This window comes from Felis catus, chromosome X, assembly GCF_018350175.1.
Source record: "Felis catus isolate Fca126 chromosome X, F.catus_Fca126_mat1.0, whole genome shotgun sequence".
NCBI lineage: Eukaryota > Metazoa > Chordata > Mammalia > Carnivora > Felidae > Felis > Felis catus.
The window spans coordinates 47,326,960-47,343,197 of NC_058386.1; the positions used below are offsets into that span (position 1 = coordinate 47,326,960).

At 44.5% G+C, this 16,238-nt stretch overlaps 1 protein-coding gene across 2 annotated transcripts in view; it reads right to left on the reverse strand.

The window, feature by feature from the left end:
• The window catches only part of FGD1 (FYVE, RhoGEF and PH domain containing 1), a 42,213-nt gene extending 37,287 nt beyond the window's left edge, over positions 1–4,926 (reverse strand). For both annotated transcript variants that reach the window (XM_011291756.4, XM_004000549.6), the window contains exon 1: positions 3,894–4,926. In XM_011291756.4, coding sequence (XP_011290058.1) covers positions 3,894–4,200 — 307 coding nt within the window. In that variant the 5' untranslated portion in view covers positions 4,201–4,926. The remainder of the gene's footprint in view (positions 1–3,893) is intronic.
• Positions 4,927–16,238: the final 11,312 nt, after the last annotated feature.

Genomic DNA, 16,238 nt, shown 5'->3' on the forward strand with positions numbered 1-16,238 from the left:
CTACTAAAAATCAGTTCCCACTCTAGACTGTGCATCAGAATCACCTGGGGAATTTTAAATAGATTCCTGGATTGCAACCCCAAGATTCTGGGGCTCTGAGGTGGAGTCTGGGAATCAGTTATTTTTTCAAAGTCAATAAGGGATTCTGATTTTCACCCAGTTTGGGAAACCCAGAACCAGATGGTGTCTAGGGCCCTTTCCAGCTCCAATTCTAACTCTTGGAGTCTCTGATGATGCCCTAGGCTCCAAATTAGAAGAAGCCAGCCTTCTTTCTGCCCCTCTCAATTGGCTTAGTTCTTTACTACCCATGAAAAGACTCTTATATCAGGTGCAACTGTTTTGACTGAGACACAGGCCCCAAGCTACTCCCCAGGATATTCCAGGCTTCAAATCTAGAATAGGGTAGGGTTTCCCCCAAATCTCTATGAGCACACCTACAGCTGGAAACTCTCTCAAAACCCTCTCTGGTATCTCACTGGGTTATCTCAGTAACCTAATTAGGCCTTAGGTTTTATCAACCTGGAAAATGGGTATAAAAACGATCGCCCCTTTCCCTACCAATAATCAGGGTAACTAAAAGAGAAAGCACTTTGAAGTAATTGAAGGTTTTTCACATGGATAAGATGTGACTATAGTTGACCCTTGAACAGCACGGTATGAACTGCACAGGTTCACTTACACATGGATTTTTTTTTATAAATACAATACAGTCCCATAAATGTATTTCTTCTTCTTTATGATTTTCTTAATAACTTTTTCTTTCCTCTAGCTTACTTTAAGCATACAGTATATAATACATATACAAAAAGATGTGGGAATTGACTGTTTATGTTATTGGTAAGGATTCTGGTCAAAAGTAGGCTATTAATAGTTATGTTTTTGGGGAGTCAAAAGTTATACATAGATGTTTGGCTGTGCAAGTAGGGGTATGGGGCTTGGTGCCCCTAACCCCCACATTGTTCAAGAGTCAGTTGTATTATTTTAAAAAGCACCACCCTCCCCCTATTGTCCACTGGCCCCTAAGGATAGTGATTCAATAAAGGCCTCAGCAGTCTGAGGGAGGAAGTCGGCAGGCACACAGAAATCTTCACATGTGGACTAAAATGTTTCAACCCTTTAATTGAGAGGACTCTCTCTCTCTCTCTTTCTTTCTCTCTCTCTCTCTCTCTTTCTTGAGAGGACTCTCTCTCTCTCTCTTTCTTTCTCTCTCTCTCTCTCTCTCTCTTTCTTTCTCTCTCTCTCTCTCTCTCTCTCTCTCTCACACACACACACACACACACACACACACACACACACACACACACTGCAACCACCAACCCTGCGCTTCTTGGGCCAATTATAGGCGAGTCCTGTAGAGAGAGAAGCAAGTCACTTGTGCCTACCCCTGGGCAGGCTGGGCAGTGGGGGAGGCGGGCCTCTCACACCCCATGCTGCTGTGAATCACATGGCCCAGTGCCTGCTTTGCCAGGGCCTGAGTAATATCTCCGCCTCCTCTTCAGAAGGTTTTTCTCTCTTTTTTTAAATTTTATTTTATTCTGCAAGCTTCTCACCAGTATCTCATAGACTCCTCATGGCATTCTCTAGATGAGGAAATTGAGGCTCAGATAAGGGAACTCAGCGTCACACAGTGAGTCAGCTAGGAATGGTTGGATGGGAAGTCAGGTCTTTCCCTGACACTTTTTATCATGTAGTATATAAAAAAAAGACACCTACACAGGCAGGGACTTCACTGGGAAAAAGGATCCTGGAAACTTTTTTGCTCTTTTGGGCAGGAGGGGAATAGTTCAGGATGGGTATTGTGATTGGTAATTAGTAAGGATTGGTGGAGTGGGAAGGCAACTCAGAATCACCACCATGTATCAATCAGAGGTTATTGACCAAGGGTCTAGACACTGCCCAGCTACTGACTCCCAGACCAAGAGCATCTAGAGGGCAGGAATTCAGTTGTCCTTCTCTAAGCCTATAGTTACTGAGGGTTTATTATGCGCTCCCTTCATGTCTGTTCAGGCATTTGTTCAACAAGGATTTATTAAGCACCTACTGTGTGTTAGGCACTGCACTAGTCACTGGGGATACAACAGTGAACAAAACAGATACAATCCCCTTGCCCTCACAGAACTCACATTCTAGTGGAGGAAGATGGGCAATAAACAAGTAGACACAATAAGATAATTTCAGACTAAGTGCAAGGATGGAAGCACACAGGCAACTGTGATGGAGACTCACAAGTGTTCCTCCCCCCCCCCCCCCCACACACACAAAGTGGTCAGGGAAGGTCTCTTGGAGGAGGTGACATCTGAGCTGAGACCTGAAAGATGAGGAACAAGACAGATGGAGAGCAGGGGGAAGAGCTGCCAGGCAGAGGGAAAAGAAGATGCAAAGACCCTGAGGTGGGAGTCCTTCTGGCATGTTTCGAGATCTGAAAGGAGGTGCTACAGTAAAGTGGGTGAGTAGCCTGCTCCATACAGCATCTGTCAAGGGGTGTTTGGAAAGCCAGCAGGAGCAACATGCAGGACAGGGTGTTAAAGGCCTCTTATCAGTTGGATATCTCCAGCCCACGAAGAGGAAGCCCCTGGAAACTCTCAGAGGTTCCATAACTAGCCCAAGGTCACAACACAGTAAGGGGCACGTCTTTCCAGTGCTTTATGCTTCACTACTGCTAATTGTGCTGGGCCATAGTCCCAGAGACCTATGGAGCCTGGGATATGAGCCCTGGGGGGTCCCAGAGGCTCAGCAGCTCTGTCAGTGTTGCCCAGTGGAAGGCAGACTAGAAATAACACTGCTCTTTCTCTGTGGCTCCTGGGCTCAGGTCCACATGGGGATGTCCCCAGATGGGGGAAGCCATACTGGACTCCTTGGACACTCAGGTCTGTGCAGTTCAGAGGCCTCTCCAGGCAACAGCCTATGGCCCCAGCCTCACCTAGAGCTGCTCCACCTCTGCAAATCCAAGTTCAAGCATCCTGGTTTCTCTTCACAATCATCCTTGAAGCCCTGCAGCTCTACAGCTCTGCTACAACTGGCTTCTGCTCCCACCCCTTCTGATGTCTCCTTACCTAGCAGCCCTTCCAGCCCTCCCCTCCAGGTTGACCCCCAAGGCCCACCTTTTTCACCTCTCTCTCTCATCAGCACCTTCTACTCCCTCCTTCCCTTGTCCTCCCGCCACACACACCTTGGCAAAACCCCAACCTTGGATCAATCCACCATCCCTCTTTTTTTTTCCACTCATACTCCAGAGCTGCTGAGCTGAACAGTACAGGAGAAAATCACATAAGCAGAAGGTTTGGCATTTACTTTCATGGTCTCCAACCTCAGTTTGGGGAAAGAGAAAGACCACAGACTTTGTACTCAAATATATCTGGTTTTGAATCCTGGCTCCATACTAGCTGTGGGACCTTGGGCAAGTTACTCAACTTCTCTGGGCTTCAGTTTCCTACCCTACAAAATGATACCTACTTCACAGGAGGCTCCTGAAGATGAAATGAGAATCCATGTAAAGCACGCAGCCCAGTGCTTGGCACAATGTAAGCACTTGGCAAATGGGAGACTCCTCTCCTATTCCCCCAAACACTGTTCCCCCAACCAAATTCCTCTTACTCCCTTGCAATCCTGCCCATTTTTCTTGGGAATGCTCCCTCTCCCATTAGTCTCAGCGGATAGAAGATAAGGGGGTGGGAAGGGTTGAGGGGGCAAGGGGACAGAGAGAGAAGACCGCGGGCAGAGGTTGAAAGGACTGGACGGAAGAGGAGCGAGGGAAGGGGGTGGGGGTTGAGAAGACTCGAAGGGCCAGGGTGAACGGGTCGGCCCCGAGGTGGGGCTTAGAGGGCCCGAGAACAAGAACCCACTTCCAGTACCAGGCCCGTGGCCCGGGCTCCCATGCTCTCTCGATCACTCACCAGGCCGGGGCTGTGAACCCTCTAGGTGGTAGGAGAAGCGTAGGGCCCTGTGGTGCTGTGGACTGGGGCCGCAGGGTAAGACCCGGGGGCCTGGAACAGCGCCCAGGCTGGCGTCCGATGATCCGGCAAACTGGGGATCCAGGGGGCCGCCGAGAGCCGAGCCTGCGCCCCTAAGCACCGGCAGTCCGGGCTCAGAGGCTCCAGGGTCCGTGTCGGCAGTGACCAGAGGAGCGGCGCCGGGGAGGTTCGTGGTTGGATGTTCGGGCTCCGAAGGCCCGGCACCCCCCGGGGCTCGGTGGCCATGCATGGTCCGGGCCTGGGCGCGGGGCCCGGGCTCCCCGCTTGGCTCCAGCTCCTGGGGCGGAGGCGCAGGCGGAGGAGGCCGGGCGCCCGGCGAAGCGGCGGCCTCAGGCTCGGGGGGCGGGGCTGCGGGCTCAGCCCCACTGCGGAGACTTAAGCCCCCGGCCCCGGCCCGGGCCAGCAGCCTTGGCAGCAGTGGCAGTACCAGCAGCAGCAGCAGCCACCGCTGCTGCCGTGCCAGGCATCTCCGGCCCGGGCCCCGCGCGGGGATTGGGCTCGGCGAGGCCGGGGGCCCGCTGAGGAGCGCTTGTCTATGCGGCTGCAGCTGGGTGAGGGTCGGTGGGCTGCGCTCGGCGCGGGCTCTCTTATAAGAGGCGAGCCACTTCCGTGGCCCCGGGGCGAGCGGTCGGTCTGTTTGGAGTGCGGGGTCTCTTTCTCCCCGAATGGGAATCGATCTGGGCTCTTCTGACTGGTCGGAAAGGGTTCTTCCTCCCGCCGCAGCGGAGGCTGGGGGGCGGAGGGGAAGGGAAGGGAGGGCAGGACAGGGGAGGGAGGAAGGAGAGGACGGCGGTGGCGGGGGGCGCGCGTGTGCGTCGCGCGCTTAGGCTGCGGGGCTCGCCCTCAGCCAATCCCTCCGGACGAAGCTTCAGCCGCGGGGGCAGGGTAACAGCTTCGGCCTAGGTCTCCGCGGCGGCCGGCAGGAAGGAGCCGGAGAAGGGGGGTGGGGAGGCGGGAGCCGTGGCTGAGGCAGCCGCAGCCACAGCGGCGCTGGGACCCAGTTACCCGGGCCCCGCCCCCTCGCCCGGGATTTGCTCTTGGGCACGCCCCCTCACTCCAACCCGCCTCACTTCTCTCGGTGACCGCCCTCAAAGGCCCTCCTTCTCCCCCTTAAAAATTTCCCTCAGCCTTCATTCCCTATACCCCAACCTTCAGTCCCACATAGGCAAGTCTCTGAGCTCAAGCCCCAAATCTGCCTTTCTGTCCCTCTCTCAGGTCATCTTCTCTCTGCTCATCTTTCAATCTCTTTTCCAGAAACCTTTCCACAGGTTCCAGAGTCTCCCTAGTGCTTGGCTCATAGAGGACTTGTCTTTGATACACTTCCCTCCTCTCAAACTAGACTTTATGGTCCTTTACTTCGCCACTCTCCCGCCAATAGCTTCAGTTCTCAGGATTATTGCATCCGCTTGGCAACATCCCAACCTTGGATCAGCCCAACTGTCCGCCTTTTCCATGCCTGTGCAAAGGCCGCTAAACACTGCTGGAGAAAAGTATTCAGGCTCACAGATTTGTGCCACTATAAACTCATGGTCTTCAGCTTCTACCACGCCCTCAGTACTGACCCACAACCCTACTGTGTTCCGAGGCTGCTCTCTCTCCCACCTCCACAGCAGTCCTTTCAAACCTCTCTTCTCCTCAAACCACCAACTTCTCTATCTGCTCCTAAGCCTTAGCAGATGACCTCCACCTCCTACTTTACAGAATAAACAGAGGTCACTGAAAGGAAGTTCTTGACTTCTTGCTACCAAACCTACAGAGTCCGTGCTCCTTCCCTTCATCATCTAACCATACTCAGGTCTCTTCCATGTGAAAACAAGTAAACAATTACTGAAAGGTCTCCCTCTCCAACCATCACCCTCTCTTCTCCTCTCTATAAACTCCTCAGAAGAGTTGCCTACACTTAACTGTCTCAGTTTTCCCACTTCCCACTTATCTTTCAACCCACTCCAATCTGCCTCCACTACTTGCCTAATACTGCTCTCATCAAAGTCTGCCACAGCCTGTGTCACAAAATCTAATAGAATTTTTTCAAAGGCTATCCTACTTGACTTCTTCTTAGTATTTGGCACTTGTGACCACTCCCTCCTCCTTAAGCCACTTCCATGATACCACACTCTCATTTTTCTCCTGCTGCCTTGGTTAAATTCCTTTACTTTCCAGGCTCCTCTTTGTCCAACCCTTAAATGTTGGTGTTCCTTAGGGATTTGGCCTGAGCTCTCATCTTCTCTACCTGTGTTATTTTCTTCAATTATTACATTCACTCCCATGGTTTCAATTATCATCTCTTTGCTGATGACTCCCAAAGTGACACCTCTTGAGGTCCAGAGAGTTCTCCTGACCCATGCATTCAACTGGTTATTAGACAGCTCTACCTGACTACTCCAGAAATACCTAAAACCTTTTCATCACCTCAAGTCATCCTCCTCCCAACCTGTTTGTCCTTCTTTGTACATCACTTTTGTGAATGACCCCAGTCAAAGCAGAAGCCTGAGTTACACCCCTGAGTCTTCTCTCTCCTCCACCCCCATGCAATCACCAGATCTTGTCATTTTTACCTCCCGAATATCTCCCAAATTTATGTATGTAGTCTCTTCACTTCTCCTGATATGACCCTAGTGTCAGCCAGCACCACATCTAACCTGAAATACTGTCACAGTCTCCCTGTTTCAGTTTTGTTCCCTGGAATCCCTTCTCTACACTGTAGGCAGTATGATCTCTTGAAAAAGTAAATCAACTCATATCACTCTCATGCTTAGAACACTTTGATGAGTCCCCACTGGCTCAAAAGGAAACCTACCTTCTTCAACAGGGAAGATTAAGCTGGGCCCTTGATGATTTGTTTGGCCACTGCCAGCCTCTCAGACTTCATTCTTGGGTCTAAGTTTAAAAGTCTTAGACCATTCCTTAGTGTCTCTAGCCTCTGAGTCTTTGCATATGCTGTTGCCTCTGTGTGAAACTCTCCACATTTCCCCAATTCCACTTCATTTGTTCTTCAGATCTCTGCTTATTTGATGAATATCTTTTGGAGCATACACCATAGGCCAGGCACCTTGTGAGGCACTAGCTATGCAGTAGTGAATGAGACAGACATGAACAAGGCCATGAGTTTATGGTCTGGTGCTGGAAAGGACAGGAGGTAAACAAACACATAATTATAACACATAAACACACACATAATTACAAATTGTGATAAGCTTATATAAAGAAATAGAACAGGGTGATAGGAAGGAGAAAAATGGGTGGGGACAATTTAGTCTGAGGGGGTCAGGCAAGACCTGATATTTAAGCTGAGATGTGAAGGGGTGGGAGTTAGCAGATGATGAGTGGAGGCAAAAGTGTTTCATACAGAGGACAGAGCAAGTGGGAAGGCCCTAGGCAGAAGGGGAAATGGTATACTTAGGAACTGCAGGAAGGCCAGTGTGGCTGGAGCATAGTGAGCTGAGAGTAAGAGGAGTGGGATATGTACTCAAAGAAGTAGGCAGGAGCCAAATTATGTAGGGCTTTATAGGACATGGGAAGGAGAAAGGATCTTATTTCTATGAGCAGTGGAAAGGTATTGAAGCAGTATTTTTAAATGTATGTCAAATTGCAGAAGGTACTGAAATCAATTTGAGAAAAGAATAGAAAATATCAATGTATGATAGAATTGTGTAGGAGGGTAAGTTTGTTTCATGAAATTTTGTTTCAGTTTGTGTCATATTAAATGGATCATGATAAAATAGTATCTCTTTTGTAGATAATTCACATCTCCCAAATGCTGAAATACACTACATTGAAAGGTTTTTAATTTGGGATTGACATGGTATAATTAAAAAAAAAAGTGCTTTGGCTTCTGTGGATTGGATTGGAAGTGGACAAGATTAGAAGTGTACTGCAGTCAGAGATAATGGTAAGTAGACTAAAGTGGTGGCTGTGGAGATGGAGAGATGTAGACAGATTTGAGAGATATTTAGAACTGAAAGGGGTTGGTGTGGTGGCTTGGGGTGGGAGGGAGAGGGAGGCATCAAAAATGCATCCTAGGGATCTGACATGGGCTAGGTCATTCACTGTGATGAAGAAGACAGAAAGAACAGGTTTTCAGAGGGAAGATCAAGGGTTCAATTCTATACTTCCTTAAGATAATCAAGTGGAGAAGTTAAAGCAGGTAATGGTATATACATCCCAGGGAAGAGGTCTGGGTTTCAGATATAAATGAGGGTTGTGAGTATAGAGATGGCATTAAAAGTCATGAAAGAAGAGGTCAGTCTGAAACAGAGCAAAGAGAAAGGAAGAGGATCCTTGACTGAGCTCCAAGGAACTCCAATGATAGAAATTGGGTGAAGGAGCAGGAGATGGCAAAGATACTGAGAAAGAGGTAAAAGAGATAGGGACATAACTAGGGTTGTGTTGGAGATTTTTAAAAAGAGTACTGAGAAGTCAACTGAGATAAGGATTGAAAAGGGCCCATTGGATATGGCAACATGGATACTGGTAGTGACCTTGATGGTAGTTTTGGTGCAGTGGTAGGGATGAACACCAGAATGAATGAAGAGGGAATGGATACACCATTGGTAGGAGTGTAAATTGATACAACTACTCTAGAAAAAGTTGGACATTTTCTAGTAAAGCTGAATGATGCACATACTCTATGATCCAGCCTTTTAAGGTACATATCCTAGAGCAGTGGTTCTCACAGTGTGGTCTGGATTAAACTGGGGGCAGAAGCGGGGGGCAGGGAGCCAAAACAATAATACTAGTAAGGTGTTATTTGCTTCTTTTACCCCCATTCTCTCAAGAATGTAAAATGGAGTTTTCTAGATATCAAACAGATTGAACACAGAAGCAGATGTGAGAATCCAGCTGCCTTCTATTAAACAATACAGTAAAGAGATTTGCAAAAATTTAAAACAATGCCACTCTTCTCACTGAATTATTCTTTGTTTTGGAAAATACTTATTTTTCATAAAATATTTATTTAAATATGATGTAATTATTGTTATTTTAAAAGTAAATACTTAAGCTTTTGCAGTTTTAATTTCTAATGCAACAAGTATCAATTGATATAACCCACATTTATGAAAACTCTTTGGGGGTCTTACAGTGATTTTTAAGAATATAAAGGAAGTTCTGAGTTAAAAAAAATAGTTTGAGGATTGCTCCCCTAGAGAAATCCTTGTACATGTGCACTGGGAGACACTACAAGAATATTCACTGAAGACTGTTTCTTTTTTAAAAAATTTTTTTAACATTTATTCATTTTTGAGAGTGAGAGAGACAGAGCATGAGCAAGGGAGGGGCAGAGAGAGAGGGAGACACAGAATCCGAAGCAGGCTCCAGGCTCCAAGCTGTCTGCACAGGGCCCGACGCAGTGTTCGAACTCACAGACCACGAGATCATGACCTGAGCCGAAGTCGGACGGTCAACCAACTGAGCCACCCAGGTGCCCCACTGAAGACTGTTTCTAACAGCAAGAAATGGAAACAAGAGTATGGGTGAATAAATTCAGACATATTTATACGATGTAATAGTATAAAGAAAAAATGAATGAACTCTAGCTACATGTATCAACATGATGAAACTCAGAAAACCTAATGCTGATTCAAAAAAAGTTATAGGAGAATATGTTTATATAAAGTGGAAAAACATGAAAAATTACACAGTATTTGGATACAGTCATATGTTATAAAACTACACAAAAAAAGCAAAGAATGAAAAATGAAAATTCAGCACAGTGGTTACCTCAGGGAGGGGAAAGAGATGTGACTGGGGAGTGTTACCCAGGGGGTTTTGTCATTTGTAAATGATCTGGTTTTGAAGCTAGGTGATGGGTACACAGATATTTATTATTTATTCAAACAGTTCATATATGTATATTCTAAAGTATATAAAGTATATCATGAAAAATAAATAAAATTCATTTAACAAACAGGAATAATTGTGTAGAGTGCTGTTGAGAGTGTAAATTATTACAGGACCCTCCATGGAATCTGAGGGAACAGAACACCTTTCTCACCCCTACTGAAGTGGACCTGGGTGTGTAGGCAATTCCACTGAGAAGCTTGGCTGTGAAGGGGAATAGAGACCAGAGAGATAAGATGATGGTAGAAGGAGGGTTAAAAAATTATTTTTTTAAGTTCATCAGTTTATTTTGAAAGAGAGAGAGAGAAAGACAGAGAGAGAGAGAGAGAGAGAGAGAGAGCGCACAAACAGGGGAAGGGCAGAGAGAGAGGGAGAGAGAGAAACCCAAGCAGAGCCTGATGTGGGGCTTGAACCCATGAGCCATGAGATCATGACCTGAGCTTAATCCAGAGTTGGATGCTTAAACAACTGAGCCCCCCCCCCGACGCCCTAAAAGCATGATTTCTTTAAAGATGGGAGATACTAGACTATGCTCGTTTGTTGCTGGGAATGATCCAGTAGAGGGGGAGAGGACAAAGATGCAGAAGAGAAAGAGAAAGGAGGGATTGGGATCTGGGGCACTGAGCCTCCAAGAAGAGGAGGGTCTTCAAGCCCCTCATTGTAACTGGTAGGAATGAGACAGAGCTGAACACAGTTAATGGGAGGTTTAGAGATTCGGTGGTGAGAAGATGAGGGCCCAGTAACCATTCCTGATGTCTGATGGCTTCTATTTTGTCACTGAAGCATGAGGTAGGGTCATTTCTTACAGAAATAATAAAAATATTAGGCTTTCTTAATAGCGTGGTTGATAGAAATTTGTGTTTTAGAAAAGTTTCAGCTTCACAATAATGTACATTTTTAGGACTTGTCAAGTTTGGGAAAACTTCTGTTTAGTTTCTTTCATATATAAGCTGTAAGATGTTAGGGCATTTCAATTTTCTTGCAAAGTAACAAATCCTCATTACTCTTTGATTTTTCACTGATGGTTAAACAGAGCCTTAGAAGGGACCTGTGCAAATAAGGGATCCTGAACCTTTACTGACTTCTGTATATATCTGCCTCTGGCCTCTTTGAACTATCCCCTCCTCCAGGAAGCATTCTCTGATTATCTCAGGCTGGGGTCTGCCACAGTTTATTAGTGACACTCATAGGACTTTTTTTCCAGTCTCTCTGAGCTAGCCAGGCCAACCTTTTTCACCGGATGGAGGGAGCTCGAGAGGGTAAGGAGTCGGACATGCTAACCTTGGCTCAGCAGGCTTCCATCAGTGTCAGTAAGGCTTCACTGAAGCAGTGTGGTATAATGGTCAAATGTGTAGACCTTGGAGCCAGACAGACTAGAATTTGTTTGCACCTCAAGTTCATGGTCAGGAAAAGATTCACCTTAATCCTTGGTTCAAGAAATACTTTTGCCATTGGTACAGGCTGGGGCTTCACTCCTAGTTCCTCTGTGTGACCTTGGGCAAGTTACTCATCACTCTGAGTCTCAGTTTCTCCATCTGTAAACTGGGAATGATGATAATAATACCTACCACATCAGAGTTGTAAAGATTCAATGGCAAAATCCATGCAATGCATACACAGTTCCCAGGACCTAATATTTAACAAACAGTAGTCCTCCACATGATTGGGAATATATTGTAGATAGAGGATACAGTAGTGAATAATGAAGGCCAAGGCCTTGCCTTCTTAAGCTCATAGTCTAGTTAGCACCACACAGCCCAGTGCCAGCCCTGATATATCCAAGAGACTTGCAAGTTGTTGGATCAAGATGAGTTTATTTTGTCTTTGTCTTTCTTATTTTTTACTGTCTCCCCCTCCTCAAGTTCACCATCACTGTTAACCACCTCTCAGACACCACCCCCCCATCTCTGTCTACATTTTGCTTTCTCTTGTTTTTCTGGTTACATCTCTCTAGTGGTTTCTTTTTCCTATCTCACCTAGTCTCGCTCCATCTCTCTCCTCTCCTTGCTCCACTCTCTCTATATTGTGTATGTTGGGGGTTGCCTTGTTTCCATCCTGTTCCTAATTCATCTTGGTCTGAGTCTCTGTCCTCATACATATACTACCATATTGCCATACCTCATCTGTTTCTGAATTTCTGTGTGTTCCAGAATGTCTGTCTTTTCTATTTCTCTTTCAGTTTCCTTTGGCTCCTTGGCCTCTTTACTGTCTGCCTTTCTGTCTCCACTGCTCTGTCCCTCCTTCTCTCTGGATGTTTCCCAGTCATCATCTTTCTGTTTATATTGCTGCATTCATCTGTCTCTCTTCCCAACCTATCTTTCTCTATTCTCACTTTTCTGTTCCATTATTTCCCTGCAACATTTATACTCTTTGTTTCTATCTCTCTTTGTTGGTCTTTTTGCCCTTGTTTCCCTATTTTATTCTCTCCTAATCTTTTCCTTTTCTGTCTCTTAGCATCTCTCTTATTTGGTTACTCTCCTCATGTGCCTGTCTCTCGTCTTCATCTCTCTGTCCCTACATGGGTTTCATCTGTTTGCTATCTTGTCCCCAGCTCCCCGTTCCTCTGTCTCTCTTTGTCACTGATAGAGTAGCCAAGAGTACAGTCACTGGTGCTAGATTGTTTGAATTCAAATCTTAGTTGTACTGCTGACTTGCTGTGCCTCAGTGTCCTTATCTGCAAAATAGGGTTGATAACAGTACATGCACAGCATTACTGTGAGCATTAAATGAACTAACACATGTACAGTTCAAAGGGCCATGCTTCAGACATAACAAATGCTCAAAAATTTCAGCTTCTACATCATCAGCCTGTCTCCTCATCTTTAACACTATCTGTTTCTATCTTTGTTTATCTCATCCAGTCACCCCCTTCCTATATACCTGGCTGTTATCATCTCTGTGTCCCTCTCTGTCCTCATCTTAAAACAATTTTTTTTAATGTTTATTTATTTTTGAGAGAGACAGAGACAGAATGCAAGTGGTTTAGGGGCAGAGAGAGAGGGAGACACAGAATCTGAAGCAGGCTCCAGGCTCTGAGCGGTCAGCACAGAGCCCGACGGGGGACTCGAACTCACGAGCTGTGAGATCATGACCTGAGCCGAAGTCAGATGCTCAACCGACTGAGCCACCCAGGCACCACATCTGTCCTCATCTTTTATATAGCTGCCTCTCTAACCTCATGTCTCTCTCTCTCTCTCTCCCTACATTCATGCCTCATTCCTGTCAGTCCCTCTTTCTTCACCCTTCCCACTCCATCTCTCTGTATATCTGTCTGTCCCCATCCTTATTTATTTATCCCTATTTCTGAGTATTTGCTCCCAGCTTTCAGCCCCTGTTTCTTTGTCTCTGTCTCTTTGTCTTTATCTCCTGTTATCATTTCTGTATCTGTTCATCTCTTCCAAAATCTAATCTTTATTTATCTATTTACTTTTAAAAATCTTATTCTGTTTCTTTGTCCTCATCTCTCTGTGTCTTCCCCTGGCCTCTCTGGACAATTTGGATCAGAATTGGTCTGGTAGATAATGTGGAGCTATAAAAGGGTTTAGGAGGAAGAAGTAGGCCTGGCAGGAGGCAAGTGGCAGGGTGTGGAATTTCATGGCTCTGCCAAGTCCTCCTGAAAGACAAGGCCTCTGAGGTCAAGGTTAGCATAAACCCCTTCAACTCAGCCTCTTGAAAAAAGACAAAGAATGTTGCAGTTATTGGGAGGACCAGGAAGGGGTATTTTTCTGAGTGAAATTCCATCCGGAAGCTGGAATCCAGAGCATTTCCTGTTGTAATGTTTCTTCCAGACTTGGAGAGTCTGAACTTGCCACGTAGCATGTGCACTCCATGCATATATTTCTACAGTGAAACAGAGATGCATACAGAATTCTCCCCACTCTTAGAAACACAGACGGGTGCAGAGACATAAAGATACACACAAAATCATGAACCCTTATAGTTGCAGAGACTCTGAGACATGGAAAAACACACAGAATTAATCAACACTGGTGGAGAGGCAGACATACACAGAGACACTGAGAGACCCAGGGAATTACCCTCTTACAGCTCAGGGACACATATAGACAGAAAAAATAACTACACAGAGGATCATCCAGCTAATTTCCCTTTGAAAAATTGTTCTCTTTTAGTTTATTTTCGTATAAATAGAAACACATTAGAACATCATGTATAAACACACACATTTATAAAAGTGCACACATTCATATACAATCACAAATATCCAAAGCAACAAAGAATTACACATAGCCATTGCTTTGCTGGAAGTGCAAAGGTAGCCAATCTCCCTCTGGTCCCAAATGACAGACATGATGCTCCTTTAGTGCTCCCCTGTCCATGAAGGTACTAGGTAGTCAAGCCTGAAACCTATTAGGAACTAGATAGAAATAATTGGAAAATCTAGGTAAAACTTTATTCCTAGAAAAATATAAAATGACAAAAATGGAATAGCAAGAAGTAAAGAACTTGAATAGACCATTAAGTATTAATGAAATTGAAATGGTATGCAAGGACATCCCTTCCCCCCCCCCGCCCCCCCAAATCCAGGACCAGATAAGTTTACAGGTATATTGTGCCAGACTCACAAGGAATACTTACTTCCCTTCTTATACAAGTTATTCCAGAAAATAGAAAAGGAGAGAAAGCTGCCTAGCTCATTTTATTAGTCTAGGACAATCTTCAAACCTTGATTCTAAAACTAGATAAGGACAAAAAAAGAAAAGAAAATTATAGGCTCATTTCAATTACGAATGCACAGATCCCAAATAAAATATTAGCTAACTGCATCCAACAGTAGTATGTCAAAAAGTACATCACAATCAAATGGAGTTTATTCCAAGAATGCAAAGAGAATTCGTTCAACCTCAGAAAAATCTATGGATGTAATTTACCACACTGAGAATACTTATAGGATTATCTCAATTAATGTAGAATAAGTATGTTACATTCCCACTTATGATGAAACTCTTAGCAAACTAGGAATAGAAGGAAAAACTTTTTTTTCATAAATAAACTCTATGCCCAACATGGGGCTTGAACTCATGACCCTGAGATTAAGAGTTGCATGCTCTACTGACTAAGCCAGCCAGGCACGCCAGAAGGCAAATTTAACTTGGTGAAGGTTACATACCAAAGCCTTACAACATATTTTATACTAAATGGAGAAACTTAAGATACATTTCCTTGAAGATTGAGGATAAGACTAGATACTCTCACCAATTACTGTTCAACATAGAACTGGAAGCCTTGGTGAATACTATAATGGGAGAAAAATAAATAAGATGTATAAGGATTGGAAGAGAAGAAATAAAACCAACTGATTCAACAGACATACTATTAGAATTAAAAAAGAGTTCAATGAGGAGGCCAGGCACAAAACCAACTCATAAAACTCAATAGTATTTTTTTTTGTCTTCCATTTTCTTATTTGAATACAGTTGACATACACTATTACATTAGTTTCAGGTACACAACTTAGTAATTTGACAAATTTATACATTATGCTATGTTTACCACAAGTATATATAGCTAACCTCTGTCCCATTACATCGCTATAACAATATCATTGACTGTATTCCTTATGTTATGCCTTTTATTCCTGTGACTTATTCATTCTATATATAGAATATATATCCCTGTATATCCCTCTCCCTTTCACTCATTTTGCCCCACCCATCTTCTTTCCTTCTGGCAACTAGACCTGATTCTGCTTTTTGTTTATTCATTTTTTAAGAGTCCACTTATGAGTGGAATCATATGGTATTTGTCTTTGATTTATTTTACTTAGCATAATACCCTCTAGGTCCATCCATGTTGTCTCAAATAGTATAATCTCATCCTTTTTATGGCTGTGTAATATTTTATATCTCTATGTCTATATCTATATCTATTTGTCTATCTATCATCACTTCTTTTCTTCTCTCCTTTTTTTTTTTAGTTAACATATATTGTAATATTGGTTTCAGGAGTAGAATTTCATCACTTTCATATAACACCCAGTGCTCATCATAACAAGTGCCTTCCTTAATACCCATCACTCATTTAGCCCATCCCCCACCCACCTCCCTCCATCAACACTCAGTTTGTTCTTTATCGTTAAGAGTCTCTTATGGTTTGCTTCTATCTCTCTTTTTTCCCTTCCCATATGTTCATCTGTTTTGCTTCCTAAATTCCACATGTGAGTAAAATCATATGGTATTTGTCTTTCTCTGACTTATTTTGCTTAGCATAAATCACTCTAGCTTCACCCACATTGTTGTAAATGGCAAGATTTCATTCCTTATGAAGACTGAGTAATATTTCATTGTATACATATACCACATATACTTTATCCATTCATCAATCAGTGGACACTTGGGCTCCTTCCATAGTTTGGCTATTTTTGATAATGCTGCTATAAGCATTGGGGTGCATGTACTCCTTCAAATCTAT